Source organism: Pyrgilauda ruficollis, unplaced genomic scaffold (genome assembly GCF_017590135.1).
Source record: "Pyrgilauda ruficollis isolate IOZ18807 unplaced genomic scaffold, ASM1759013v1 scaffold196, whole genome shotgun sequence".
Classification (NCBI taxonomy): domain Eukaryota; kingdom Metazoa; phylum Chordata; class Aves; order Passeriformes; family Passeridae; genus Pyrgilauda; species Pyrgilauda ruficollis.
Genome location: NW_024518762.1, coordinates 742285 through 768591, shown reverse-complemented (window position 1 = coordinate 768591; position 26307 = coordinate 742285). Strand labels below are relative to the sequence as shown.

Below are 26307 nucleotides of genomic sequence, written 5' to 3'. Positions count from 1 at the left end.
ATACCTTTCCTTTGTTGAGTCCTTGAGTTGTACTGTACCCTTTCCTTTCTGTGGTATGTCACTTGAGGAGTGTTGTAAATAAACGCTGGTGTCCTTTTGGGGCTGCCTTGGTGTGGTGCTGCAGCCTGGCCCAGCTCTGGGGCGTGGACAAGGGGCAGAGAGCAGGAGCTGTGTTTGTGTTTTGCAGAGGGGCCTTGGCCTTGCTGGGGCTGGTGGTTTTCCTGCGGGCAGGTGCAGTGTGTCGGTGGCACAGTGCCCTTGGGCTTGGGCAGCCAGCATCCCGGGAGCTGTGGCTGCACCCAGGATTTAAATGTTGAGACTATTAATACTCTCGTATCCTCTTCCCTGTCCTGCTTTAATGGCATTTAGGCTATACTTAGCATTGCTAGAATTTCTGCTGGAGTGCGTCTTGACACTTGCCATGACCCTGTTTACTTCCCATCACCAAAACATTCCTGCTGCTTGGTTCTGGCACAGCAAGATGGGAACTCGGCCCCTGTTGCCTCCCGAGCCACCCCAGGGCCCACATCCCTGCAGCTGCAGGCAGGAGGGGACAGGGAGTGATGTTTGTCACTGTCACAACCCCTCTCCTTTCACTCTTCTGGCAGGATGGGCCCTGTGGGTGTTCAGGGAGCCTGACAGGACAGTGGGGCTGCCCTGGCTCTTGGCCCTTAGCATGTGCAGAGCCGTGTCCTGTGTCCAGGCAGGCTCCTGTTCAGCTGCCATGGAGCCCAGAACTGCCCCCCTGTCTGGGCACCCATCTGGGGCCATCCCAGGTCTGCAGGACCCCCACATGCCCCTGGGCACGAGGGCCCCGCTGCAGCCCCACCAGCTTCTGCCTTGTTTTTCTTCTCTGCTCAGGCACAGTGAAGCCAGAGGCAAAGCAGCTACTCAAGCTCTAATGAAATGTACAAAAAACATTCTATAAGCAGGTGATTTTTATAAAGACTGATGCCAAATCACAGGGCAAGCATGGTGAGGTGGTAGGGGGAGGTGGTGGGTGTTAGGGGTGTGAGGAGTGAGGCCACAGGCCAGAGAAATCAGGCTGTTTACCTATAAAAATCGACCTCATCAGGGTTTATTTCCCTGTGCCTTGGACACAGTGCTCTTCATTAGATTAAAGGGTGGGAGGAGGAGAGGAACGTGTTTGTCATCAAATTAGGTGGTGGGGAAGAGGCCTGGCAGCAAGCAGAATCGACTTAGGAGACCAATTTGTGGTGCTCAATTCCCTTGATAAAGTGGGAATTTTCCTGCGAGGCGCCGTGCCTAGGGGTGCCTGGCTGTGCTGGGGTGGGGGCACTGCCCGCCGTGCCTGGCTGTGTCAGGAAGGCACTGGCTGAGGACACAGCCCAGGCCACCAGTCTGGGGGTGAGGAACGGCCTCAGCCCCATTCCCTGCCTTGGGATGAGCTCCACACCATGGCTGCGCTGTGTTGTCTGCAGAGTCTGCTTGGGACAGCGAGGTTCCAGCATGGAAGGGCAGGGGGTGCTTGACTGCTCCATCCCTGAAACACTCAGTTCCAGGCTGGATGGTGCTCTGAGCAACCTGGTCTGGTGCAGGTGTCCCTGCTCACTGTGGGGGCTGGGCCAGGGGACATTTAAAGGTCCCTTCCCGCCCAAACCATCCTGCAAGTCTGGCCAGGCTGCTGTCAGTGCCTTCATCCCTCTGGATGCCAGGAATGAGCGGCTCCCATTGGGCAGCCAAGGGCGGCGCCTGTGTGTGTGTGTGTGTGTGTGTGTGTGTGCACGTGAGTATGTATGCACATGTGTGCATGTGTGTGTGTGTGCACACCTGTGTGTGTGTGTCTGCACACGTCTGTGTGCAAGTGCATGTGTGTAGGGTGTACGTGTGTGGTGTACATGTGTGCTGGGTGTGTGTGTGTGTGTGGTGTACCTGTGGTGTACGTGTGCACACACATGTGCAGGCTGTGCTGCTTGAGCTGTTCCTCGGGGTGGGGGTGCCCCTGAGCGCTGGCAGAATGGGCACAGCACAGGATGGGCACAGCACAGGATGGACACAGCACAGGATGGACACAGCACTGGATGGGTGCCAGCACTGCTGGCAGTGCCAGGCTGAGGCAGGCAGGGGTGCCGTTGCAGAAGCTCTGCAGTGATGGGACAGGATGGTGCTGCAGTCCCACAAGAGCTGTGTCCTTGGGCTGGGGCCAGTCCCACTTCCTCCCAGGAACAGAGTTGCCTCCCGACCATCCGGGGGGCTGTAGTTACCATGGTTATTGGGGAGCTGCTGGCCACAGCATGTGACTCTGTGGGAGCTGGAGGTCATCAGGGCACAGGGCTGCAGATTCAGCCCTGCAGTACAGGCAGTGTCCAGCTCCGGGACACACCTGGCTGGCACAGGTGCTGTGGGACATGGCCTGGTGCAGGCAGGCATCGTGTGCTTGCCCAGGGCTCCTGGGCACTGGCAGACACCATCCCTCCTTGGGCTGTTGGGTGTTTGTGGGACATGGGGAGCGCTGGGGGCTGCCCCTCAGCACCCGGGGACACAGGACGTTTCCACGGCACACCCATGGGCTGGGGCTGGCTCGAGGTCCGTGAAGGGTCCCCATCATTGTGTGGCACACGTAGGGCCACCCTTGCTGGGCAAGGTCTGGGGGCCAGCCTGGCCCCAGCGGGGTTGGGGTCCAGAGTGGGGTGTTGCCACAGCAACGCTGGAACAACAGGCGCAGGGCACAGCCCCGTGCCATGACCATATTTACCTTCCCAGAAACTGCTCGGTGCTCCAGCAATTTGCCTCAATTAGGCTCGTTACCACGTCAGGAAGGCCGCAGTGACGGCAGCGGCTTTGGGGCCGTTGGCTCCGCGGGGGCTGCCGGGGCCGCTCTGGCACCATGGCTGTGAGCGGGGTAATCCCTGTTCCTCTCTCTATTCCTGTCCCCATCCCTGCACTTGGCGGCCTGGGAATACCCCCAGCATTGTGCTCCCCTCCTCTCGTCCGTTCCACCACAGTCCCTGTGTCCTCACAGCCCCACGGTGCTACCGCCCCCGTCCCGCAGCCCTGCAGCCCAGACCCTCTGTCCCCCGTCTCTGCTGCTCCCATCCCCGCTGCCAGCGCTGCTCTGCCTCTTGGGCGCCGGGTCCTGCTCGGCCAGGGCAGACAGCAAGCTGTCGAGTAAACAGAGGAAAATTACTGTGTGCTGGGCTGGGCTGTGCTGCCGGAGCCAAGCTCTGCGTGGCCTGGACCATCGCTTCTTTGGCCGTGCCATGCCAGCCCCACCGGTGCCTCGCTGTGGCCGGGCACCCCGCAGACAGCGCGGCTCCCGACGGCTCCCGAGGGTGTCAGGGGAGCCGTGGGTGTCAGGGGAACCGTGGGAGTCAGGGCCGCGGGCGGGCGGTGCTGCGACAGGGTGCGATTTACCGGGGGGCTGCCGCCTGCCCGGTGTTCACGGCGGGACTGCTGGGGCGCAGCTCCAGCTCTCAGCGCGTCCCCTGTGCCGGGCTGTGTGCGGGACCGTCACCCGCTCGGGGCCAGGCAGGGCGGGGAGATGGGTGACGGGCAGTGCCCATGGCCAGGTCCGTGGGCGGCGGGGGTCACGGCAGGGCGGCTGTCCGTCCCGCTGCCACCCCTCGGGCAGGGTGAACCCAGCCGGGGAGCGGCACCGGCCTAATCCCCACACACCAGACGATTGTGGTGCCCAAAGCTGCGGCATCCGGGCTTAGCGCTCATGTGCGCAGCACAAGCCTCTTAGGCCACCGCTGTGTGCCCGCCGCAGCCCGCCCGGCCTGTCGGCACAGGGGTCTCACAGCCCCGCACCCCGCTGCTGCTCACCGAGCCCGCGCTGCCGGCGGCTGATGCCCGGCCACGGCCTGGGCCAGCTACCGGAGAGCGGGGGTGCCGCGGGCAGAGCCAAATGATTTAATTAAGGGCTCCTGGCAGCGAGAGGACAGAGCCGATTAGCGGCCAAAGGAAAGCGCGTGCTGGGGCAGCTGGTGCCCCGGCCGGCAGCGCTGCAGCGGCTGCTGCTGCTGCATGTCTGCCCCCCTCACCTGTGCGGCAGCGTGGGGCGGGCAGCGGGGCAGCAGGGCTGCGGGGCTGCGGGCAGGCAGTGGGGCAGGCAGCAGGGCTGTCTTCTGCAGCAGCACATCCCTGCCAGGTGACTCAGCTCCCCATCCAGGGCTGTGGCATGGGAGCATCCGTGGGGTGCTTGGGAGCATAGTCCACAAATGTCCAATGTCCCCAGTGTCCCCAGTCCCCACAGCAAGGCACACACAGAGCTGGCCCTGCAGCCCGGCACGGGCCCACACCTATTTACAGATATGACAGATAAATTACAGCACTGTGCACAGGGACTCGAAGGTGCACGAGGGAAGCACCACAGGACAAACTCCCACCCCTACAGATCCCCCTGGCCCCACAGTTCCCGTTTCCAGAGGTCCAGGTCCCACTTGCCTGCCTCACTGTGTCCATTGTCCGTGTGCCCCTCCCCAGGGTGGCAGGTCCCAGTGCCCGCCAGCACCCGGCGAGGACGGGGCAGGGCACGGCGGCATCCCGGCGGCTCAGCACAGCCCTCCCTCCTGGCAGCGGGCTCAGAAGTGGCTCTCGGCCGTGGTCTCAGGAAACTCATAGCAGTGGTGATGGCCCCCCAGGGCGAGGTGCTCGGCAGCGCTGCGCCCGCTCCTCTCCAGGCGCTGGGAGCTGGGCTGGGGGGCCAGGCTGCGCCCCAGCCCGTTGGTGCAGCCACTCACCAGCTGGTGCTTCTCGCAGGTGCTGCCGGCGCCATTGCGGGCACTGGGAGCGTGGCTGTAGGTGTGCTTGTACTCCTCAGCCAGGTCCTTCCCCAGCTTCCAGCGCTGCCACCGCTTCAGCAGCTCTGCCTGCACCTGCGGGCAGCAGCTGTCAGCGTGACCCCGTGCCCCTGCTGCCCGTGCCCCCGCTGTCCTGCTCACCTCCTTGTTGACGAAGCAGTAGAGAATGGCCACCAGCAAACCCTGGGAAGGGGGAGGAGAGGCGTGAAGAGCATAACCAGACATCAGCCTAGTCCCTCCTGAGACTGAGTCTCCCCATGGTGGGCTGGCCTGGGAGGGTTGGGCTCACCTGGAAGGAGCTCAGGAAGAGGTCGAAGAAGAGTTTGACATAGCGCAGTGTGCCCTGGGCATGCTCGTCTGTGATGAAGGCGAAGACCACCTCGTGGATGCCCAGCAGCGGGATGAGGGTCAGCGTGGACCTGGCCAGCCTGTGCGACAGGGTCACGGGTGGGCACGCAGGCCTGTGTGCCCTGGGAGCACAGGGTGAGCCGTGCTCAGCACCCACCTGAACTTGTAGTCAGTGTAGCGCATCTGGTGTGCACGCAGCTTGGAAACAAGGATCTGAATGATGCGGATGAAGATGAAGAAGTTGATCTGCAATGAAATGGAGCGAGCCATCAGGGGCACAGGCAGAGCCAGAGGAGGGGCAGAGAGGACACCTCTGTTCCCCTGCCCTCGGCAGGTCTTCTCACAGCCATCCTGGGGCCTGTGAGAGAGACTCGAGCAGGGGGCTGCAGTGGGCTCACCAGAATGGCCAGGAACACGGGGAAGCGAAGGATCCACCAGAAGCCCATGTTGTTGTTCGTGGACCAGCACCTGCAGAATGGAGGGATGGGGACTGCCAGGAAGCCCCTTGACCAGCCAGCTGCTGGAGACTGGCATGGCACTGGCGGCCTGCATCAAGCAAGCACTAAAGGCCAGAACCCTGCTCTTTGCCATGGGCAATGGTGTGGAGTGACTCCAGGGCCATCACAACATCCCTACAGTCCCACATGCACCTACCTGTGCCCTGTGCCCCCCTCCAGCCAGCAGCTGGAGCTGGTACTCACTGTATGTTTTCGTAGAGGAACTTCACAATGACCCAGGGAATGAGGAACAACATGGGTGCCCCTGAGGGGAGGTGAGCAGAGGATGGGTGAGGCACAGCAGGGCACAGGGTCAGGGGGCCCAGCCCAGCCACACTCACCCCAGCCGATGCACAGGTAGAGGGTGAAGTAGCTCCTCTCGGAGAAGACGGCCACCACCAGCAGGTTATGCAGGTAAATGCCTTCCACCAGCAGCCAGCAGTAGTTGGCCACGATGCCGTACTGCATGAAGACCGTGGCTGCCCGGCAGCCTGCAGCTGCCTGTGGGCAGGGGTCAGGGCTGCAGTGCTGCCAGTGCCCCCAGCCCAGCCAACCCCCAGCCCCACAGCACTGCCTGTCCCTGTCCCTGTCCCTGTCCCTGTCCCTGTCCCTGTCCCTGTCCCTGCCCTCCTGGTGCTGCACTGACCTCGTCACTCAGCCAGACTTGCACGTTGTAGCCGTCGATCTTGTCGCTGTAGTGGGTCTTGAGCAGGGCGTCGATGACCAGCACGGAGACGCCCTTCAGGATGAAGGAGGCGAAGAGGTTCATGTGGATGTAGTTCCTCATGCAGTGCAGCTTGCTGCGGATTTGGGGGCCATTGTCAATGCCCGTGCATGGGCCCCTGGCCTCCACCTTCCCACCCTGTGGACAGCCATGCCCAAACTCCCACCTGAAGCCCAGCAGCAGGGCCAGGGCAAGCAGCAGTGCACACAGGGACACAGAGTAGCCCACAGTGTACATCACCTTGAAGCTGCCATAGGTCTTGGCAAATTTTTCCTGGAAGAGGAGGGAGCAAGTGATGGCAGGGGCAGACGGAGGGCAGGCAGGGGGGCAGGCAGGGACCCTCACACCCCTGCTGCCCAGGTCTGCCCACCTGCGCCTTTAGGTCCTCGTCATCCTGCTCACACTGCGTGGCATCGCGCAGGGACTGTCCCCGTGGCCCTGTCACCCACTGTCCGTCTGGCCCACAGGTCTTGAAGACGTGTCTGTGCTTCACTGTGAGGGGAGGGCATGGTGGAATGTCAGCCCCAGCACCCCCATGGGCAGCGTGCACTGGCCCAGGTGTGACTGCCCGCAGCAGCACCTGCACACAGCACACAGGTGTCCCAGCACAGCTGCTCACGTGTGAACACACTGCACAGCTGCACACATGTGAACACACTGCACAGCTGCACACACTGCACAGCTGCAGCTGCACACGGGCCTCCCCGCTGTTACCTTTCTGGTACCAGGGCAGGAACCAGGGGCAGGGCACACTGGCTGTGCTGTTGGGCATCGTGTCGGGCCAGCAGGAGAACTTGTCAAAGGTGCGGTTACAGACCAGCTCTGCAGAAGGACAGGAGCTGGTGGCGCTTTGGCCTCACCCTCCACTGCCCCCTCTGCTCTGTCCCCCATCCTGCAGGTACCCTGTGCTGGCTCCTCTGCCTCATCCCCATCTCATTCGGACCCTGTGCCCGCCCCATCCCACCAGAACCCCCGGGACCCCAGGGGCGCTGACCTGTGGGCGCAGGCAGGCGGCTCATGTTGCGCTGGCACTCCTCGCTGTACTCCTTCCATTTCTCAACGACGTAATCCGTGATCTGGGCAGAGGGACCCTGCGGGCACCAGGGACCGTCGCACGTGTCCCACTCGCAGGGGCCACCACGCTGTGCCAGGCAGTGACCCCAGCTGGGGGACAGGCACAGGCGAGTGCAGGCAAACCTGCCATGCCATGCATTCTGAGCCATGCCATGCCATGAGGAGGCACAAAGGGGCATCAGATGCTGTGCCACATGCCAGGGTGAGGGGAGGCAGTGGGATGGGTGGCTCGGTGGCAGTCCTGCGTGGGTAGCGGGCTGAGCGTGGGGGAGAGCACCCTCATGTGTGACAGCTCATCCTTACCTGGCAGCAGAGCAGCAGCACCAGGAGGGTGAGGAGACGAGGCTGGGACATTCCTCCTCTGGACCACATGCATGGGACACAGCGCAGGGCACACGGCTTCCTACTGGCCCTCAGCAGCTTCTCCACCCTGGTGGTGACGGCCCTGGCATGTGGGCAACCCTGTGCAAGACGCCTTGTCATGGGCACTCCTGGGACACAGCTGGGGGACATGGGGCTAGGGCAGGTGGGGCTGGAGGCAGCCACTCTGGCACAGAGCCAGGCACAGTCATGGTGCCTCACTCCTGTCCCCATCCTCACCCGACCCTGCTTGATGCTCACATTCAGATATTTGTTCACTCATTTTTGCACCAAGCGCCTGTATTATCCTCCCCAGGAAGGCACAAGGACAGTGACCATGCAGGTTCTCTGCCTGCCAAGCCAGTTTCAGCCCCTGTGTGGCTGGAGTGCAGTGGCAGTGCTGCCTCCAGACCCCCACAGAAAACCTGGGCTGGTGCCACCCCACACTGCTGCTGGGACCCAGCTGTGCATCATTGCTGAGTCCTGAGAATGCAGACCTCATGGTAGAAGGGACCCCTCCTCACACCTGAGCACCCTCTCAGGCAGAGAGGCTGGCACTTGGGATCCCCTGTCTCCATGGACTCTCATGCCTGGGCCACTGACACCCAGCCATGGTCTGGCAGCAGCACCCACCGTGGATGGCAGTGGCCAGGGAGCCACAGAGAGCACGGGGCCAGCAGGGATGGGGACACTGGCCATTAGCCCATAAGGATCCTGGCTTGTGGGGCTGCTCTGGCCCCAGGACAAGCTCAGCTGTGCCCCTGTGGGTCCATCACCCCAGCTCCAGGCAGTGACGTGGGGCCTGCCTGACGTGGGGTCCGGGTGCTCCACAGGCCCTGGCTCACGAGGTGCCATAATTCCCTCCATCTCCCTAAGCCGGTTATGGGGCTCCTGAGCAGGATTTCAGCTCTTCCCACAAGGGCTCATTATGGCAGCAGCCCCATGGCACAGCGCAGCTCCGTGGGGTGAGGGCAGCCCAGCCAGGGGATGGGAGGGACAGCAGTGCCAGGGCCACCACAGGCCCTGCAGCATCACCCCAGCCCCGGGCTCCCCCTGGGCACCAGCCAGAGCGTTGTGCTCCCCGACCAGTCTGCTCCCAGGGCTCGCTGCTCTGCTTGTGCCTATTTTTATCCCTGGGAAAGTCGTGTTTCCTCCATCCGTGCAGACCCACTTGCCATGCCGCAAGTGGCTGCCGGAGCAGCTCATTAATCAGCGCGTGGGGCTCCAGATGCAGCTCGGGGAGCAGGACCTGCCATGGCCTTATTTAGCCAGTCCCAGGACAGAGGGAGCTGTCTCCTGGGACAGTTCTTACTGGGTGGGCTCTGTGAACAGGGACCTTTCTTGGGTGCCCACTAGCCACCTCACCATTCCAGAATTCCTGGTTTTGTCATCACCCCAGCCCCACCCCACCAGCACTGTTGCCCAACCAGTATCCCTGTCCTAGTCCCTCTCCCATCCCACCTCAGGATCCCTGTCTCTTTCCTCCCACACCCCCTGCCAGCATCCCTGTCCTTGTTCCCCTGTTAGCCCTATCCTACATCCCTGTGCCCCCCTCCAGCACATCATCATCCCTACCTGTCCCATGCCACCTATGTCCCAGTCCCACGGGAAGATGCCAGTGCCAGTCCCTGGCCAAGCATCAGTCCCTGCCCTTGTTGGGAACGCTCCTCCAGGTCCATGGGTCACAGTGACTTGCTGTCAACCCCTCTGCGCAGCCGGGGAGCAACTTTGGGGCAGAGGTGTCGCTATTTTTAGTTGCTGCAGTGGGATTTAGCAGCAGGGAGGCCTCTGCCCTGGACTCCCCCCATCTGGCAGCCGCTCCCCGGCCTGGCCCCATCGTGGCCAAGCCGGGCAGACTGCACTGGGTGAGGGGTCCTGGCACGGGGGCCAGTCATGCTCCGAGTCCCGGCATGGGTCTTCCCCCTCACCCTGCCCAGGCCCTTTGCCCCAGCTGCCTGTGGCACTGCACGGCCGTGGCACCACGCCAGGTCCCCGCTACCCACAGGACGAGGGGTCCCTGCAGACAGGGCTGTTTCCAGCAGAGACCTGGCAGTGCAGAAGTAGCCGTGGACCAGCTCTCCCTGGTCTGCTGTCAGTGGGCAACGGCAGAGAGGGAGCAGTGGCTCTGTGTGGTGGAACAGCAAGGTCTGGGGTGGCCGGGACCACTGGCAGCACTGGCACCTCCCTGGAGCTGGCACTGCCCGGCAGCAGCTCTGCCAGCTGGACCTGCTGCAGCCCCTGCCAGCTGTGCCTGGGTGCCACAGGCAGCTCTGCACAAGGGACCTGGCCCCACATCCTCACCACCTCCTCTCACTCTGCTCTGCCCAGCTGGCTCCCAGTGCCACATTCCCTGCCCTGGCACCTCATCCCCAGCTGGGGCCAGGCTTTGGGGGATCCCCCACCACACCAAGTCATAAGCAGTGGGTGAAGGGTGCCTGGCCTGTGGATTGGTGCCTCTGAGGGGCTGCAGTGCATGACAGCAGGTGTTCAGGGGACTTTTGCCCCACGCTGGTGTTGGACAGCGGGGTATGTTCCTGTGTCATGGTCCTGTGGCTGCTGACCTTCATGGAGCCAGGCTGCAAACACCCAGTACGACTCCACTCGGAGCCACAGCTGTGAGGAAGAGACCTTGTGCCAGGAGAGCAGGAACAAGGAGACAACACTGGGATGGCTACGAGCAACACCACTGCTGGTAGTCCCAGTGCTGGGGGCCAGAGGGCTCAGACACAGGCACCATCATCTGCCCTCAGAGTGTGGCTGTTGCTGGCATCTGCATTTGCCTTTCCCAAGCCAGCAGTGCCAACCCCTGCAGCCCCAGGAGCAAAGCAAGGTCCCCCATTCCCCTTGACTGGTGCCCCTGTGGTCCTGGCTGACCTGCAGCTCATGGCAGCTGCCATTGGCCCCAGGGTGGTCAGGAGGCAGGGGCCAGCCCGGGAAGGGTGCAGGGCAAATTGAGCACCTGGGTGCACTGCTGCCATGGAATTGCACCAAGACAGAGGGCATGGATGGGAGAAGGCTTGTGCTGGGATTTTGCTCCCCAGTGATGGGTGTGCAGCCTCCATGCTACCCTGCAGCAGCCCTTTACCAGCATGGACCCCCACTGGTGGCTGAGCCCAGCCCTGCCCAGGAAGAGACCCTCTCCTCATCCCATCATGGCCAGTTTCCCCTGAGGATTTTGCCCCCCCAGCCCCTCTGGCGTTGCTGCCATTTCACATGTGAGAGAATGAGCTCCACATCTGGGATCTCTACGGCCGACAGTCATGTGGATCAGTGGCTTGGTGAAGTCTCCACAGGACACTCATGGGCATCTGCAACGTGACCTGGGAGCACCTTGGCACAGCCACAGCCCTGCACAAGTGCAGAGAGGCTGGCGCAGCCCCCGGAGCCTGGTCCCACAGGACTCTTGCCTCCCCAGTGGGGTGGGGACTCGGCCTTCTGTGAGCCCAGCCCTGCACCCAGCCCAGCCCCGCTGGCTTGGAGGCAGCTGTGGGGACTGTGCAGCCTCTGGACACAGGGATTAGCCCCCCATGTGCTAATGCGGTGCCTTCCATGGCTGGCTTGGCTTGGAGCTTGGAGCTACATGCCAGCACGGCAGGGGCTTTGGCACTTGGCAGGGGAGGGGACGGTGCTGGGCCAGGGCTGATGCAATGCCAGTGCCAGCCTGGCCCTGCAGATGCTGCTCCACTTTCCACTCGGGACCGCGGCAAGCGGGGCAGGGCTGGGGGAGGTGGTCGTGGCAGGGAGGCTCAGGAGGTCTGTCCTGCATCGTCCCTGCCCCGTGTCCGTGCTGGAAGCTCGGGGATGTTTCCTACTCCCCTTCTCCATTCTTTCCTTGAGAACTAAGTACAAGGAACTTTGGCAGCAAAGGAGCAGCTGAGCAGCCCAGAACAGCCCTTGTGCTGCAAGGCTGTGACTTGTTTGCACAGAGCTGCATGATTGTGGAAGCCCTGAGCAATGGCACATGGAGAGAGCCAACGTCACCAGGCACTGGTGATGTCGGATTCTGTGTCACCTTGGACCAAGAAAACCCAAACCAGCCCTGACAGTGTTTTCGTCAACAGGAGCATAGGATGCAAAGAGGGCAAATGCTCTATGGATCACCTCCACTACTGCCCGGTCACCACAAGGCATGGGCCAGGAGCATCTGCTCAACTGCCCTGTACCAAGGAGGGACCATGACACAGCCTGGCAGCAGCCAAATTACCTTGCTGCCCAGCTGGCTCTGGCATGGGGATGCTGAGCCACACAGCACCTCATCCCTGCTCAAGGAAAGGGGTGTTTTTGTTCATCACGTTGCACGAAAACCTGTGAAACACAGAAGGAAGGCACAAGAGGCACGGTGCAACACGTGTGGTTAGCATGTCACAGGGGAGGCACAGGGCTGGGAAAAGCTTAGGAAAAGGTCAGTGCAAACAGGCTAGTGCACACACTGCCCTGCACTGGGAGCTCCACACCCGCCAGCCCAACAGCAGATCTGCAGCCCCGGGTACAGCCAGGGAGCAGCCCCAGCAAGGCGGGGGTGCTGAGGAGCCACACGTGCCCAGCCATCCACTGGCACCACAGGCATGTGCACTCGACCCCAGCGCTGGGGTAGATAAACAAGGGCATGGGGATGCAGGACAAAGCAGGATGCAGTGGTGGAGCACAGCGGGATGGGGTGAGCAGCCATCCCATCTCCCCCCTGTCCGGCTTCCCCTGCCCCTGTCCTTGCCTGGCACAGCGAGGTGCATGGAGATGCTGTGCTCAGTGGCTGGTTTTAGCCCTGTGCTGCTGCTCAGGGCTTGTGGTCACATTTTTTCATTAACTATTTTTAATCCACATTTTGCCTATTCTCTGTTCAGCCTTTTCTCTTTTCCCCTCTCTAGGCAACAGAACACAAAAAAAAAAAATAAAAAAAAAAGAAATGCACCGCAGTGTGCGGAAAGGAGCAGGATTGGTGGGAAGCCACAGGAGCTGGCAGCTGGGGCAGCACTAACACGCTGACGAGGGGTCCTGCAGGCTCTAAATTTTCCTGCTGATGCACAGACAAAATCACAGGGGCAGTCACTGAGTTTGGTGTGGGTCAGGACTCCCGCGGCAGGCGCTGTGCCGTGGGGCGCACGACAAGGGCTCAGCAGAGCTGATGCTCCATCCTCAGGCCACTCTGTGCGAGGGGAGCAGGCTGACCCCACGGGCCCTGCTCCCCTCACCACCCAGGGAAGTGCAGTGCCGGGCAGAGGGGACCCGCAGCAGCTTTGGAGATGCACTTGCAACCAGGAGGACGGCAAGGTCACATACCCGACATGTCCTGGTTAAACAAAGCCATTTACCAACACCGTGTTGACACAGCAGAGCTCAGGACAGAGTCACAAAGGGCACTCGCACCAGGCCCCCGTAATACCCAGAGAGCTTGGGACGAGCTGGGACCTGGCAAAGTGTCCCCTGCTTCGGCCCCTCGGCAGGAGAGCCATGGGCACTGCTGTGCCCACGGCAGGGAGACCACGCGCGTCCCACCCCGACTGAGGGCTGCCCCAGCAATTGCTCCCAAAGCGACGGGGTTCGGCTGGGATCGCTGGCCCGGGGCTCACCGCAGCTGCGGCAGAGCCCAGCGGTGCTGAGAGCCCGACGGCAGCGCCCCTGCCCAGGGATGCCAGCGGCAGCGGTCGGACGGGAAGCGGGCACAGCCCTGCGGGAGCCCCAGGCCCAGAAGAGCCAGGGGCTCATTTTCCCCGGGGTCGGCGCCCAGCGTCGGGGCGGCTCTGGGAGCTGCTGCTCCGGGGTCCCGGGGCTCAGTTCGTGGCCCCGGGGTTGCGCAGTCGTCACTGGAATCCACGTCCCGGCGACGGGACATGCGACATCCCGAGCTCCGAGACCGCGACTCTGGGCGCTCCCTGCCCTCCTCCCTCCCTTCCCCGTACCTGTCGGGGCTGGGCTCGCGGTGGCTCCCGAACGCATCTCGGGACCGGCGGGGATTGGGTCCGGCGCGCTCGGCGAAAACTTTAGCGGAGCCGCGACGGCAGCGGCTGTGGCGACTCAGGGGGAGGGACCTGCTCGGGGGGAGGGACCGCGGGCACGGAGCCGCGTCCCGCCGCCCCGCTCCTCCCGCCGGCACGAGGGGGGCACAGCCTGGTGCCCCAGCCCCGCCCGAGTGCTTGGCGCTGCCCCCCGCATCACCGGCGGTCGCTCCCGGGAGCTGCGGGCGCTTGTCCCTGCCCCACCCCACTCCCGGGCACCGGCTCGGCTCGGCGGGGACGGGCGGAGCGGCGGGGGCAGCTAGACTGGGCCAGCCCCGGGGGTCCGTTCCGCGAGAGGTTTCCCCGGTCCCAGCGTGCCGCCCGCTCCTGCCGTGCTCCGTGCTGGCGGCCCCGCCGCGGGAGCCGCTCGGACCCTCGGGGACCCGGGCGGATCTCGGCCGCGCCGCCGCCGGCCGCCTCAACACCCGCGCTCCGGCCGCCGCCGGCGGTGACGGGTCTGTGTCTGCCGCCGCTGTCACACTGCAGGTAAACACAGCCCAGAAACAGCGACGCACCGGGACGGCTGGCCGGGGCGGCAGAGGGATCCGGGGGAGCCCCGGCCGGGGATTGCCCTGTCCTGGTCTCCCGGCACGAACACATTTACCGTGGGCCGCGGCAGCAGCGGTACAGCCAGCAGCGCCCCGGTGACGAGCTCAGCCCAGCCCCGGGTCCCCCAGAGCTGCCTGCCCCGGGTCCCGCGCTGCGCGGCGGCCGCTGGGTGTGGGCACAGGAGCGAGGCGCACGCTGGGGCCTGCGGGTATCCTGCCATTGCCACGAGGATTGGAGCCACAGCTGCCCCCCTGGAGATGGCCCGGCACCCCTCCAGGCCAGGAGGGGGCTTTGGTGGAGGACGGGCAGCCCCCACCCTTATCTGGTGCGGGCAGAGGGGTACCCCGGAGAAGCCCCTGCAGGCAGCTGCGGGGCCCTGGTAGAGGGCAGGGTGGGAGCAGGGGGCAGGCGGCACAGCCACAGACTGCTGCCAGCCCCACGCTCTCTGATGCGCAGGAGATGAGTAGTGCCCTCGCACTGCAGCTGTGGGCGCTGTGCTCCTGGCTGTGTCTGGCACATGCTGTCCTGCCTGCCAGTGTGACTGCTGCAGTTCAGCTGCCACAAGGGATATGGAGAGAGGGAATGTGCACACGGGAGCGCAGGGCTGGCACAGCTGGTGGGACCACAGCCCAACTGGAACGCCCCCGCCACTGGCCACCATGGGGCTGAGCAGAGCTCCGTGCTGCTGGGGGGCCACGGGGCTCCATCGCTGTCCTGCTCCTTGCTGGCCCTTTGCATTGCACAGAGCAGCACCCGTCAGCCCCAGGAGCAGTGCTGCAGGACGTGGGGGGTGAGAAAGCACAGCCTGGCAGGGCTACAAGTAGCCCCAGCTACTTGTGAGGAGAGCTCCCTGAGCATTCACCTGCCCATGGCCTCTGCTGGCTGGGCATAAGCCCAGAGTGCTGATGCCAGTTAGCATCATTAGGCCTTGTTAAGGTGACGAGCTTTCACTGCTCTGCTGTGCCAGTCTGCCGGAGCCCAATTAGTGTCACATCCAGGAGGCAGCTCCTGCAGGGATGACGGGCACCCTTGGCACAGCCCTACCCTGGAGCTGCTGTCCAGCTGAGACCGGGCACAGCTCGGCTGTGGAGCCTGCCCCTCTGCAGCTCCCTCTGCACACAGGGCCAGGGGTGCTGGGCACAGACTGGGTTGAAGACCCCCTTGGCATAGCGCCAGGGGCCAAGCCTTGCTACCCTCTCTCAGCTCTGGGGGCTCAGTTCCCAGCCATGAAAAGGGGGTGCAGCATCTCTCCCCTCCTAAGAGGACAGCAGGCCCTGTGCCACCTTCATTCTTTATTAAACATCAAGGTCTCAGATATTCCAGTTCTTTGATTCCTTGGGGCCAGCACACACAGAGGTGCCATAGCAGAGGGGCTGGTGCTCACAGCCTCCACACACTGGGCAGTGGGGGGGGAGAGGCTGTGAGGAGTGGGGTCTGCTCAGCCCCAAGGTGAGAGAGGCTGCAGAGTGGTGGTGGGGGATGCCCCCACGGAGACCAGATGCAGTGTGGGGCAGGTGCACTGTGGTAAGCGAGTACCGGGTCCCCGAGCAGGCGTTAGCAGGCCCTGTTCCCCACTGTCACTGGTATGAGGCACGATCCCTGAAGAGCCCAGCAGCCAGCGGTGCTGAGGAGTTTTGGCCAAGCAGAAGCAGAGGGTGGGAGGCCAGGAGCAGGGCAGGAGGTCCAAGCTGCACTGGGGTGAGGGAGGAGCACGGGGGCTAAAGGCAGAGGGAGGAGAGGGCCTCACACGCACTGCCCCAAGCCCAGCCCCAGAGCTGCAGGGTCAGCAGCCCCCCCCAGCCCCACGGGCTCTGTGACAGAGCCAGGCATCTGATCTCCCTACTCCCTGAGACAGCACAGTCCTGCTTCTGGGGCACATCAGGGACAAGGCTGAGGGGGGCAAGGACACAACTCGGAGCTAGTAGAGAAGTGGGAAGACAGAAACCCCCCCCCAAAACCCCCCAGAAGCAGTAATGCAGAGGTGGAGATGCTGAGAATGGGGGTGAGAGGGGCGAGTTTGCAATGCGGGGTTGGCCACAGGTGCTGGCAAGGCACAGGAGTAGAGTTGAGAGGAGGGGGAATGGCACTGGCCCCAGAGAGCAGAGAGGGGTTCTGGGATCTTGGGCGTGACCCACATGCTCACCCCCCTGGGGCAAGGCAGGGTCCAGTCCCCCACACTCAGGTGGTCACTTTGATCCCAAAATATTTGCGCAGCTGCTCCAGGAAGAGAAAGGTGAGAACGGTCTGAGGAACGAGCCGGACAGCAGCAGGAACGAAGCCCTGGAAGGGGACAGCACAAAGGGGAAGAATCAGTGTGTGCCCGCCACTGATCGTGCCAGCAGCCCCACCCTGGCAGCAGCACGAGTGGGCAGGCATGGGTCAGCACGGGCCAGGCTGTGGAGCAGGTGCTGTCACACCATGGCACCACGGTGCACACAGGGCTCAGCACCATGTGCCAATCCCTCTGGCACCTGCACTGCTGTTTGGGAGCTCGATGGGTGCAACAGGGCCACAGCTGTGGTGCCTGGGCCCAGGCTGAGTCCCACTGAGGCCAGGGCTTGCAACACCTGGGGGCCAAGCCTGGGCCGGGCAGACAAAGGCCTGATGCAGGAAGCAGCTGGGCTGCCACAGCAGAGCCTGGAAAGTTCCGTGCCCCAGGACTGTTCTGGACCACAACCTCTGCTCCCAGCTCGGCCCAGCCTGCCCACCCCCTGCGCCCCCAGCCAGGTACCTTGTAGAAGGCAAGTGGTCCGAGCTTGGCAGTTTCCATGGCACAGTGGACAACACCCTGGAGTGAGAGGGTGAGATCAGGCGGGAGGGGCTGGGAGGCAGAAGCTGGCACACAGAGATGGGAGGACAGGCAGCAGCAAGGTGGGTGACTCACCTGGTACTCCCCGTGGGAGTTCATGAGGCGGGTCTTGAGCACATCCAGGGGCTGGCACAGGAATGTGGCACATAGGCCCTGCAGAGAGTCAGCCCAGTCAGGAGACCTCTGTGCCAGCACCTGCTGTGGTCACTGGAGAGACTCAGAGCCACACTGGGACCTCAGGCCGGGAGCCTCCTGGAGCCATGTGCTGAGCCAAGCCCAGAGCAGCAGCTCTGGCAGCCCCAGCCTGGTGCTCTGACCCTGGCTGCAGGCAAACCCAGCCCCAGCGCTGCCCCTGGACCCCGGCCCTACTCACAGCGATGAAGCTGGACAGGAAGTGAGTGAAGACATTGTCTGACAGCAATCCAGTTGCGAGAACCAGCTGCTTGGCCTGATCATAACAGGAAAGCTGCAGAGACATGGTGAATCAGTGACATGTTCCCCCTTCCTTGCCATACCAGGGACCATCCTAGTCCCTATCCCAGTCACCTACTGCCCAGCAGAGCTGTCCTACCTGTCCAACAGTAACAAGGGCCCCGCGGGCTGATGCCACTGATGCTCCTGAGAAGAGTTTCTTCAGGCCCTCTGTGGACAGACAGATTTGGATCAGCACAGCTCTCTGCCATCACTCAGACTCCATTGCCCCGGGAGTCTCCTTCCATGCCTAGTCTGTGTCCTCAGCTCCTCACACAGCCCTGCTTGAAGCACACCACAGCGAACAGGCTGAAGGAGTAGGGAGTCCTTCAAAACACCACGACTTCCTCCCTGCCTCTGCTCTGTTCCACCTGCTCCACTCTCCTGCGCTGTTCAGTTGCAGCTCCCAGCAGGTCACCCTTTCCCACCAAGTATGTGCAGGCTGCCAGGCCCTGCCAGACCTTGCCCAGCCCCTGCCCCAGCCGGACAATGAGGAGATTCCAGACCTTGCGCCCCCCTGGACACCCCCAGCCCCAAGGGCATCCCCCGGCCCCTTTCCCTGCCCCGGCTGAGCGAACTTCCAGGGTGCCCTGACCCGGCACCTGCTAGGACACCGGAGCAGGCTCACCCACACGGCTGGCACAGCCTCACCTTCCCGGAGGACACGGTACATGCCATCCAGGGCATGGGAATAACTGGAAGGAGCGAGAGGGGAAGGGGTCAGGGCCCGAGGCTCCCCAGCACGGCGGCAGCCCCGCCGCTCCCCCGGGCACCGACGGCTCCCGGGGCGGCTCCCGGCCCGGACCCCGGCACCCCCGGTGCGGTGCTCGGGCCCGCCGCCGGTGCGGTGCTGCCCCCCCGCGGCCGCGCGGACCCGACCCCGGTCCCGCCGGTCCCGCAGGCCGCTCCAGGCCTCCCGCCCCTCTTCCCCAGCGCCCCGAGCCCTGGCCCCTCACTCACTTGCGCCGCTGAGCCGGCGGCTGCTTCATGTCGTTCTGCATCCTGGAAGGCAGAGCACCGCAGGTGAGGGGGCAGCCGGTACCCCACTGCTCCCCGCAGCACCGGGGACCCCAGCACAGGGCAGTGGAATCGTCTTGCCCGTTTACAAAGGGCCAAGAAAGTTGCCTTCAGTCCCACTCCCCCTGAGGGTCACACACAGCTGGGTGCTGTCACCAAAAGGCAGAATAGCTCTGGCCGTCCTGGGCACGGAGCTCCTGGCCCACTGAGCACGGGGCAGGCTGGCCAGGAGAGATGTCAGGAGAACCCCAGCACTAGCCACCACTCCAAATGCCATCATGCACGGGTCAAAAGCCCAGGTTGTGCAGACAGAACTGACCTGACGTTCACCATATCTGCCGGGGTTCCCACAAACCCGCCAGTGGAACCTGTGGCCAAAGAAGAGTTGGGTCAGGGGCTTATCCATCCTGAGGGAGCCAGGGCCAAGGGCCCCACTGCCTGGCTCACCTCCTACTGCAGCCAAGAGCACTTTCTGGTAGAAGGGGGGAGGCCCCTGGTTGCCCAAGCGGTTCTTTGCAGTCTCATAGATGCCAAAGCGAGTCAAGGAATATGTCATCTGGATGAGGGGGAAATGAGCAGCTGTGTCCTGGCACTGGGCAGCTGCTCAGCAGCAGCAGGTGCTGCAGGAGCTCCAGCACTCACCTGCCGGCACAGCGAGGCACTGAGCCCGTTGTAGAGGGCCAGGAAGCCGTCGGTGCGGATCACGTGCATCGCCATCCCCGTCATCCGCATCTTCACCTCCTGCTGTGTCTGTAGGTGCACCTGGGGCAGAGTGCAGCGTGTCAGCCCACCCCAGGGCTGGGCAGGGAGACACCGAACAGGTGTGGATCGGAGCATGTGTCAGGTTAGCAGCACTTGACAGGAGCCAACAGCAAGAGCTACGGACACCCCACAGCAGACTGGCCCAGCCTGGCAGGAGGGGTGGAGGCAGCGAGGCAGAGGAGTGCCCAGGCACCTGCAGCACCTCCCAGGCCCTGCCCTTGACAGCCGGCCCCAAGGTGAAGGGTGGCGCCTGCTCTTCTGGGTCACCTCAGGGTGGAAGGTGTGCGTGAGTGCACCCAACAGGACGTGAGTGAGCAAGTGCCCTGTGTGGAGTTGCTCAAGGGGATGCAGCTAGGCTGGTGAAATCACAGCCATGCAATGCAGCAGGCCCTCAGAGCCACTTTCCCTCCTCCTCAGTGCAGGAATCACACAGGCAGGAAGAGAGCCCCGCAGCTGGCCAGGTGCTCCCTTTCCTGCCTGCAGCAGCCCAAGGCTTCCCACCATCACCAGGGGCAACAGCAGCAGGCACAGAAGCTGGCTGGGAGAGGGGAGCTGTGTGGGCTGATGCTGGAGCATGCTCTGAGCGCTGCAGAGGCCACATGTGGGTCAAAGGCCCCAGGAGATAAGGAGAGCAAAGGGCTGCTGACAGGGGATCAGGCCACTGCAGAAGCTGCTGCACAGCTGGGTCGTGTGACACTCTGCAGGATGTTGGGAACAGCCAGTGTCTCCCATATGGGGCAGCAGCAGGGGTACAGGGGCCTGCTTGCAAACCCCACAGGTGGATTTTGGACATCAGGGACCAGAGCCTGTGGCTGTTCACAGCCTGGGGCAGCTGAGGAGGGCAGGGCAGGCAGAGTCATGCAGGGACATGGTCCACTGCCTGCAGTCCCAGGTCTGCAGGAAGAGCAGGTCGCCATGGGACGGGCTGGCCAGGCTGTGGTCACTTCTGGTTGCTGCAGGGCCAGCAGCCCATGGGTGGACAGCAGCTGCACAGAGTGGGCCTAAGGGCGCAAGCACTCTGCAGGTGGGCTGGCCAGGGCCTCTCACTGGGGCCAAAGTCCAGAGGTACAATGAAGTGCCCTTCGTCCCCTCCCCTGCCAGAGCCTGAGGCCCCTTGTGCCTCCCCAGGCCTGGCACCAGCCTCTGCTGTGGGGGAACACATGGCCAAAGGCAGGTCTGTATTCAATAATCAGCGTGATTGTTGATCTGGCAAAAACAGCTGGCTAGGTTGTGCTGCTCACACCTACAGGAATGCAGGGGCTGCTCATCCACACAGGACAGCATAGGGATGCAGCCCAAGTGTCTCAGCCATCATGCTGGCTCAGAGACAGAGCTAGAGGCAGGTGCCAGACTAATTCCCTTTCTTAGCACCTTGCCAGGCACCCCACACAAGCTCCCACGGGCTGGCAGCCACCTCCACTGGGCAGACAGGGCCAGCTGGGCAAGGCAACAGGCCGAGCACTGGGGAGGTGGCAATGCCTTGCCAGGGCTGGTTCCTCTGCTGGGCCGGTGCCTGGGACATCTTCCTCTCTCTCCGTAGGGTGGGAAGGGGCTGTATGGCCCAGCCTCACCCACAGGCATGGCCCTGGGAAGGGCAAGCCCTGTCCTGGGCTGCCTCTTCCCTCCCCCTCCGCAGCCTGCTCCGCTGCCAGGCTCGTCGCCACTTGGCTGGCGCACAAGGCTCTGGGCAGCGCTGGCATTTGCCCCATCCGTGGGCGCTGGCAGCACAGGGCTGCGCGCGGCGCCCTTTGTGCAGGAGCAGGCATGCCGGGTCATCTGCGGCGCCTAGGTGACATCTTGGCTGGAGTGCTCAGAGCCCAGTGGGCCAGTGTCCAACACTGACCCCAGAGTCACTGCCTTATCCAGGCAGGGCTGCCCAAGGCACCCTCCACAGTTCCTAGAGCTGGCACCCCAAGCTCCCTGGACCCCTCAGCCACACATCTACCCATGCCCCTGTGCAGGGTCTTTGTGACTCCCAGCCATGCCCCTGCACAGCCACAAATCAGCTCCTCAGAACGACCCCCAGCAGCTGTTTCCTCAGTCCTCTACAGCTGTTCTCCTGCTCCCTCCGCTGCTCTGGGACCCTCACAGCCATTCCCTATCCCATCATAACCATTCCAAAACCTTCAGACCTGCTTCCCAGAACCCCAGAGCAGCTCCCCATCCCCTCAAAGTTGCTCCAGGACCCTCACAGCCCTCTCCCCTCCTCTGGCAGCCGTTCCCCAGTACCTCAGAGCCAGTCCTTCAGCTGCTCCGGGATCCTCAGAGCAGCTCCTCATCCCCTAGCAGCCACTCCGGGACTCTCACAGCCACTCCGAGTCCCCCCCAAGCCATTTCCCATCTCCTCAAAGCTGCTCTGGGACCCTCATAGCCGCACCCCCACAGCCAGGTCCCTCAGAACCGGTCCCGCAGCTGCTCCGGGACCCTCGGAGCGCCTCCCTACCCCTTTACAGCCACTTCCAGTCCCCCAAAGCCACTCCAGGACCCTCAGACCTACTCCCCGCTCCATCGCAGACTCTCCAGAACCCCTACAGCCAGTCCCAACTCCCCCCCATCCTCTCACACCCTGTCCGGGACCCTCACAACCGATACCTGCCCCCCTTAACCGCCCCCCAAGCCCTCACCACCACCGGCCCCATAACCGTCCCCTCACAACCACCGGTCCCCCGTAACCGCCTCCCCATCCCGTCACAGCACCGCAATCATTCCCAGCTTCTCACACTCGCCCTCCATCCCCCCGGACGGCCTCCCCACGCCCCAGGGCCGCCCCTCGGCGTGTCCCCCCTTCACCTTCAGCAGATCCAAGGGGTGCGTGCAGCAGGCAGCCCCGGACGACGCGAGGCCGCCGAAGTACCAGCGCGAAACGCGCTGCTCCGCCATGGGCGCCGCTTCTGCCACAAGCCACGCCCTCACCGGGACACGACCACGCCCCCTTCCGTTAAGCCACGCCCCCTCCCGGTACCGGAAGCGGGTGGGGCCGGCCCGGGGCTCGCATCTCCGAGCCGGCGGCCACGGCGGCAACCACAGGCTCCGGAATCCCCGTTCCTACCCTACACACATCCCCATTTCCAGCCCGCGGAAGGCTCTTCCCGTTAATAATTAAGGGACTAATTAATGGGGAGGTGAAGCCATCAGCCCTTCAGCAGAGGGAAGAGGTGCGGGAGCACAGGCACACACGGCAGCGTTACCAGTGTGCACGCACTGAGCGCAGGGACAATCACAGCTCCAGAACACACTTTCCCACCCCGCATGCCTCTCCACAACCTGTGGAAGTGTGTTCTTCTCGTTAATAATTAACAGAGGTGCGACATCAGCAAAAGGCAGAGTAAGGAGGTGGGTGATGCGCTGGTACAAACATCCAGTACCTGAAGGGAGCCTACAAGAAAGATGGAGAGAGACTTTTTTACAAGAGTGTGTAGTGACAGGACAAGGGGAAATGGCTTCAAACTCAGAGTAGGTTTAGATTAGACATTAGGAAGAAATTTTTGTCTGTGAGGGCGGTGAGGCCCTGGCACAGGCTGCTGTGAAGAGAAGCTGTGACTGCCCCATCCCTGGGAGTGTTCAAGGCCAGGCTGCACGGGGCTTGGAGCAACCTCGCCTAGTGGAAGGAGCTCCTGCCCATAGCAAGGAGCTGGACTGAGATGATCTTTCAAGGTCACTTCCACCCTAAACCACTCTTGATTCCATGAAACGGGGAGCACGGGGATAATCGGCACTTGAGAAAGATGAATAATTTTACAGGTTTTTTTGGGTATTTATAAGTAGAGTTCATGATGGTGATGGCAGGAGGTAGCAGCTCTGCCAAACCATACAGCATTCTTTGGGAGAGTGCTCCCACTGTGCCACGTGCACTCGGAAAGGTCCGGAGCCCGCCTGGGCAGCAGCTGTAGCACCAGTCTCTCCATGGTGACACTACTCCAGAACAACAGTCCCTCCCGCTGCCTCTAGCGCTGCTTTGATCTTCTCTGCTTCCTCCTTGGAGGCGTTCGCCTTGATCTCCTGCGGAAGGGACTCCACCAGCTTCTTTGCCTGTGAGAGGGACAAAGTACAGGGCTTGTAAACAGGCTTTCACTAACTGGATTATTGGATTTAGAGCCATGATCCTGACCTCTGCTTAAGCCAACCGTGGAAACTCACTGACCAGCACAAACCCCGAGACTTGCACTTGAAGTACGGCGTGTCCCACCAGAAGGCAGCTAACCCTGACCACAAGCAATGACACATCTGCTGGGAAACCTCTTCCTTAAATTCTCCCACCAGGTGCCTGGCGCTGGGCTGGCTCTGCTCAGTGACGATGTTTTGGTTCACATACTTGTGCCAGCAGGAGGGGAGGCCAGTGCAGGGTGTGGACACAGCTGCACTGCCTAAAACAGAGCTCCAGCACAGACTACTTGACAACACAGTATTCTGACATTTTAGGGACTTTTAAAGCAAAACTACTGCTACTAAGCAGCACTGCAATGCTTAAGGCAAGCTGAAAAACTGTTGAGCTAATTTGAAGAATTTACTGCAGTGCTGCTATAGAGAAGGAAGTGAGCCCAGGGGGACAAGCCTCTGCTGCTCTCACATGCAGCAGCTCTCTGCCACAGCACTGCGGGGGTTTAGCACCCAATGGACTGGCAGAAAGGTTTGTCCTTTTGATTCCTGCTGGGTTCAATGCCTATGTATCTGTGGTGGAAGAAAAATGCTTTTTTTGCTGGGGTTGGAAGGCACAGATGTGTGTGAGCAGTGGGGCAGTAATGCCTTTGCTCACCAGGACAGGATTTGGAGAGGAGCCTGTTCAGGCTCACTGCGATGAGCACAGGCAACACAACACAGGTTATTAATTTCTGAACTCTGTTCAGGAAGGTGTGACTCCATTCTAAAGCAGCCCTGGTCAAGAGAAGTAGCTGTTTCTGGTGTTTGGTGGGAAGAAAAGCAGAGCCCAAGCCAGGTGGGACCCATGCAGCAGCAGCAGTGGGGCAGAGGCAGCAGGCTCCCAGTCCAGCTACAGCCCAGGACTGGTGGTGACAGGGCAAGCATCTGCTGGGCAGCTCCCGATGAGCTTCCTAAGGTGCAGCCAGCCTTGGTGCCCTGTGTGCACCTGTCTTATCACACAGCTGCTGCCACAGCACTGATGTTTGGGTCCCACCTGTCCCCAAGGTAATAATTGTATGTGCATCCCTCCACACCACCTACAGCCCTACAGGCCGTGGGCAGATCCACCCGCAAACCTCGAAAAAAACATCCTTACTGGATGGCAGTAAAGTTTACAATAAAAGGGCTTTGGCTCCACCTTGAACAGAGTCTCTGCAGGCAGAACCTCCACAGCTGTTTGTGTTGTGTGTTTGTGCTTCACCCGACACGCCAGGCCTGGGTACATCCCACCTGAGTTTAGCTGTAGTAACTGGCACTGCAAACAGCTCATCCAGCAGGTGCCACATGCAAAGCCAAGTTCACTTAGCATCAGCTCTCCAGTTAATTATCTGCTGATTGCGTCCATCACAGGGTTTGGTATTTTCATGTTTGCTTGGGACCAATAATAGATGAACAACTTCCAGAGGAACCACACTGACAGTGAGGAAATTATCCCCATGAGACAGCCAAACTTGTACCTGTGCCACTGACTTCTCTGCTGGCTTTACAATGCAGCAATGAGAATTGGGGGGCAGAAGATTATCTGCAAACACTTCTGCTCTCCTGGGCTACAACAGGAGCAGACATTGCAATGCTCAACGCGGGAATACTGGGAAATGCTACTATTGACCCCAAGATATGAAAGCATCACCCTGGAGATGTGCAGCACATTACATGCTTCAGCAGTAGCAGCTTCATCACCCAACATGCTGAGCCCACATCCAAGGTCAAGGGCCTGAGCTCAGACACTGCCCAGGACTGAGGCCCATCTCCTCCAAGGACAGAAGCAGCACCACCTATAAAATGAAGGGCCCTGAAAAAAGCTGGAAGCCTGGATTGCAAGATGTGTGAGTTACAGAGGCTCATTTAACTTCAGAAATACATTGCCTTTGGGAAAGGCAAGCCAAACCCAGCTGCAGCAAGGGATGCTGGCTACTCCTGAGCTCTGCAAGAAAGCTCACACAGAGCAGCTCTCAGGTTTGGAGAAGTTGAGGCCGGCACAGACATCTCTGAGCCTCCTCCTTCATCCCCCTGCTTCTGACAACGGAAAATGCCAGACGAAGGTGCAACCAAATCCTGCTCCCCACGTCTCTGCACTGAGATGCACACAGGCAGGCTGTGCTTCTGAATGCATAAATCCAGGCTCCCCTTTGAACAGAGAGCCGAGGCTGCTGGACCTGGGGCTAAACACCAGAGCCTGGGGCAGCAGCTCCTCACCTGCACGAGGTTCACTCCAGGCACGAAGTTCTTCACCTCCTTGATCAGCTTCACCTTGTCAGCGGCCTTCAGCTCCGTCAGCCGCACGGTGAAATGAGTTTTCTCTTTCTTGAGCGGGACCACCTCCTCCTCCTCCTGGAAGCAGCCGGAGCGCGGTGAAGCCCCGCGGCCGAGCCCGCCCCCGTGACCCCCGTGGCCCCGCTCCCGCCCCTCCCGGAGCGCCCGGTACCTGCGGAGCCGCCTGGGCGGGCAGCAGGGAGGCGGCGGCCGCCGTGGGCATCACCCCCACGTCCGGGATCTTCAGCGTCTCCTGCGGGAAGAGCAGCGGCACCGGCGGCCGGTCAGGCGGCGCACGCGGCCGGGCCGAGCCGGGCCAGGCCGGGTCAGGCCGGAAAGAGCCGGGTCGGGTCAGGCCTCGCACCCACCTTGAGCAGCGCGTTGAGATCGGCCACCTCCAGCAGCGTCAGCCCCGCGATGTCCCGCACCAGCTGCCGCACCTTGGGCGAGTACTCCTTGGCGGCCGTGTCCAGCGGCGCCCCGGCCAGCGCCTCCGAGCGCCGCGCGGGGCCGGTGCCGAGCGCCCGCAGCCCGGCGGGGGGCCCGCGGC

At 62.3% G+C, this 26307-nt stretch overlaps 3 protein-coding genes across 5 annotated transcripts in view; all 3 read right to left on the bottom strand.

Annotated features, from left to right (window-relative positions):
* Positions 1-3894: 3894 nt before the first annotated feature.
* Positions 3895-14396, bottom strand: GCGR (glucagon receptor). Its single transcript, XM_041465979.1, has 14 exons — positions 13664-14396; positions 7710-7908; positions 7327-7423; positions 7047-7154; positions 6703-6824; positions 6499-6605; positions 6255-6408; positions 5950-6109; positions 5813-5873; positions 5510-5579; positions 5269-5357; positions 5053-5191; positions 4905-4946; positions 3895-4838 (listed from the first exon to the last, which is right to left on the bottom strand). The coding sequence occupies exons 2-14, from the start codon at positions 7887-7889 to the stop codon at positions 4545-4547; spliced, it is 1623 nt and encodes a 540-aa protein (XP_041321913.1). The 5' UTR covers positions 7890-7908; positions 13664-14396; the 3' UTR covers positions 3895-4544.
* A 1191-nt stretch (positions 14397-15587) lies between these two features.
* Positions 15588-22310, bottom strand: SLC25A10 (solute carrier family 25 member 10). 3 transcript variants are annotated; one of them, XM_041466024.1, is made up of 12 exons: positions 22158-22310; positions 19248-19367; positions 19053-19161; positions 18925-18973; positions 18549-18590; positions 18240-18283; positions 17689-17759; positions 17491-17583; positions 17193-17270; positions 17040-17096; positions 16444-16588; positions 15588-16026 (listed from the first exon to the last, which is right to left on the bottom strand). In XM_041466024.1, exons 1-11 carry the CDS (start codon positions 22245-22247, stop codon positions 16487-16489), a joined length of 855 nt encoding a protein of 284 aa, XP_041321958.1. In that variant the 5' UTR covers positions 22248-22310; the 3' UTR covers positions 15588-16026; positions 16444-16486. The 3 variants fall into 3 exon arrangements, with proteins under 3 accessions (XP_041321958.1, XP_041321957.1, XP_041321956.1); XM_041466023.1 differs by having other exon boundaries at positions 16452-16588; XM_041466022.1 differs by having other exon boundaries at positions 15588-16588.
* Positions 22311-23097: 787 nt separating this feature from the next.
* Positions 23098-26307, bottom strand: part of MRPL12 (mitochondrial ribosomal protein L12) — a 3439-nt gene continuing 229 nt past the window's right edge. The window contains exons 2-5 of the mRNA XM_041466035.1: positions 26126-26307; positions 25930-26010; positions 25701-25835; positions 23098-23396 (exon numbers count right to left, since the gene is read on the bottom strand). Coding sequence (XP_041321969.1) covers positions 23280-23396; positions 25701-25835; positions 25930-26010; positions 26126-26307 — 515 coding nt within the window. The 3' untranslated portion in view covers positions 23098-23279. The remainder of the gene's footprint in view (positions 23397-25700; positions 25836-25929; positions 26011-26125) is intronic.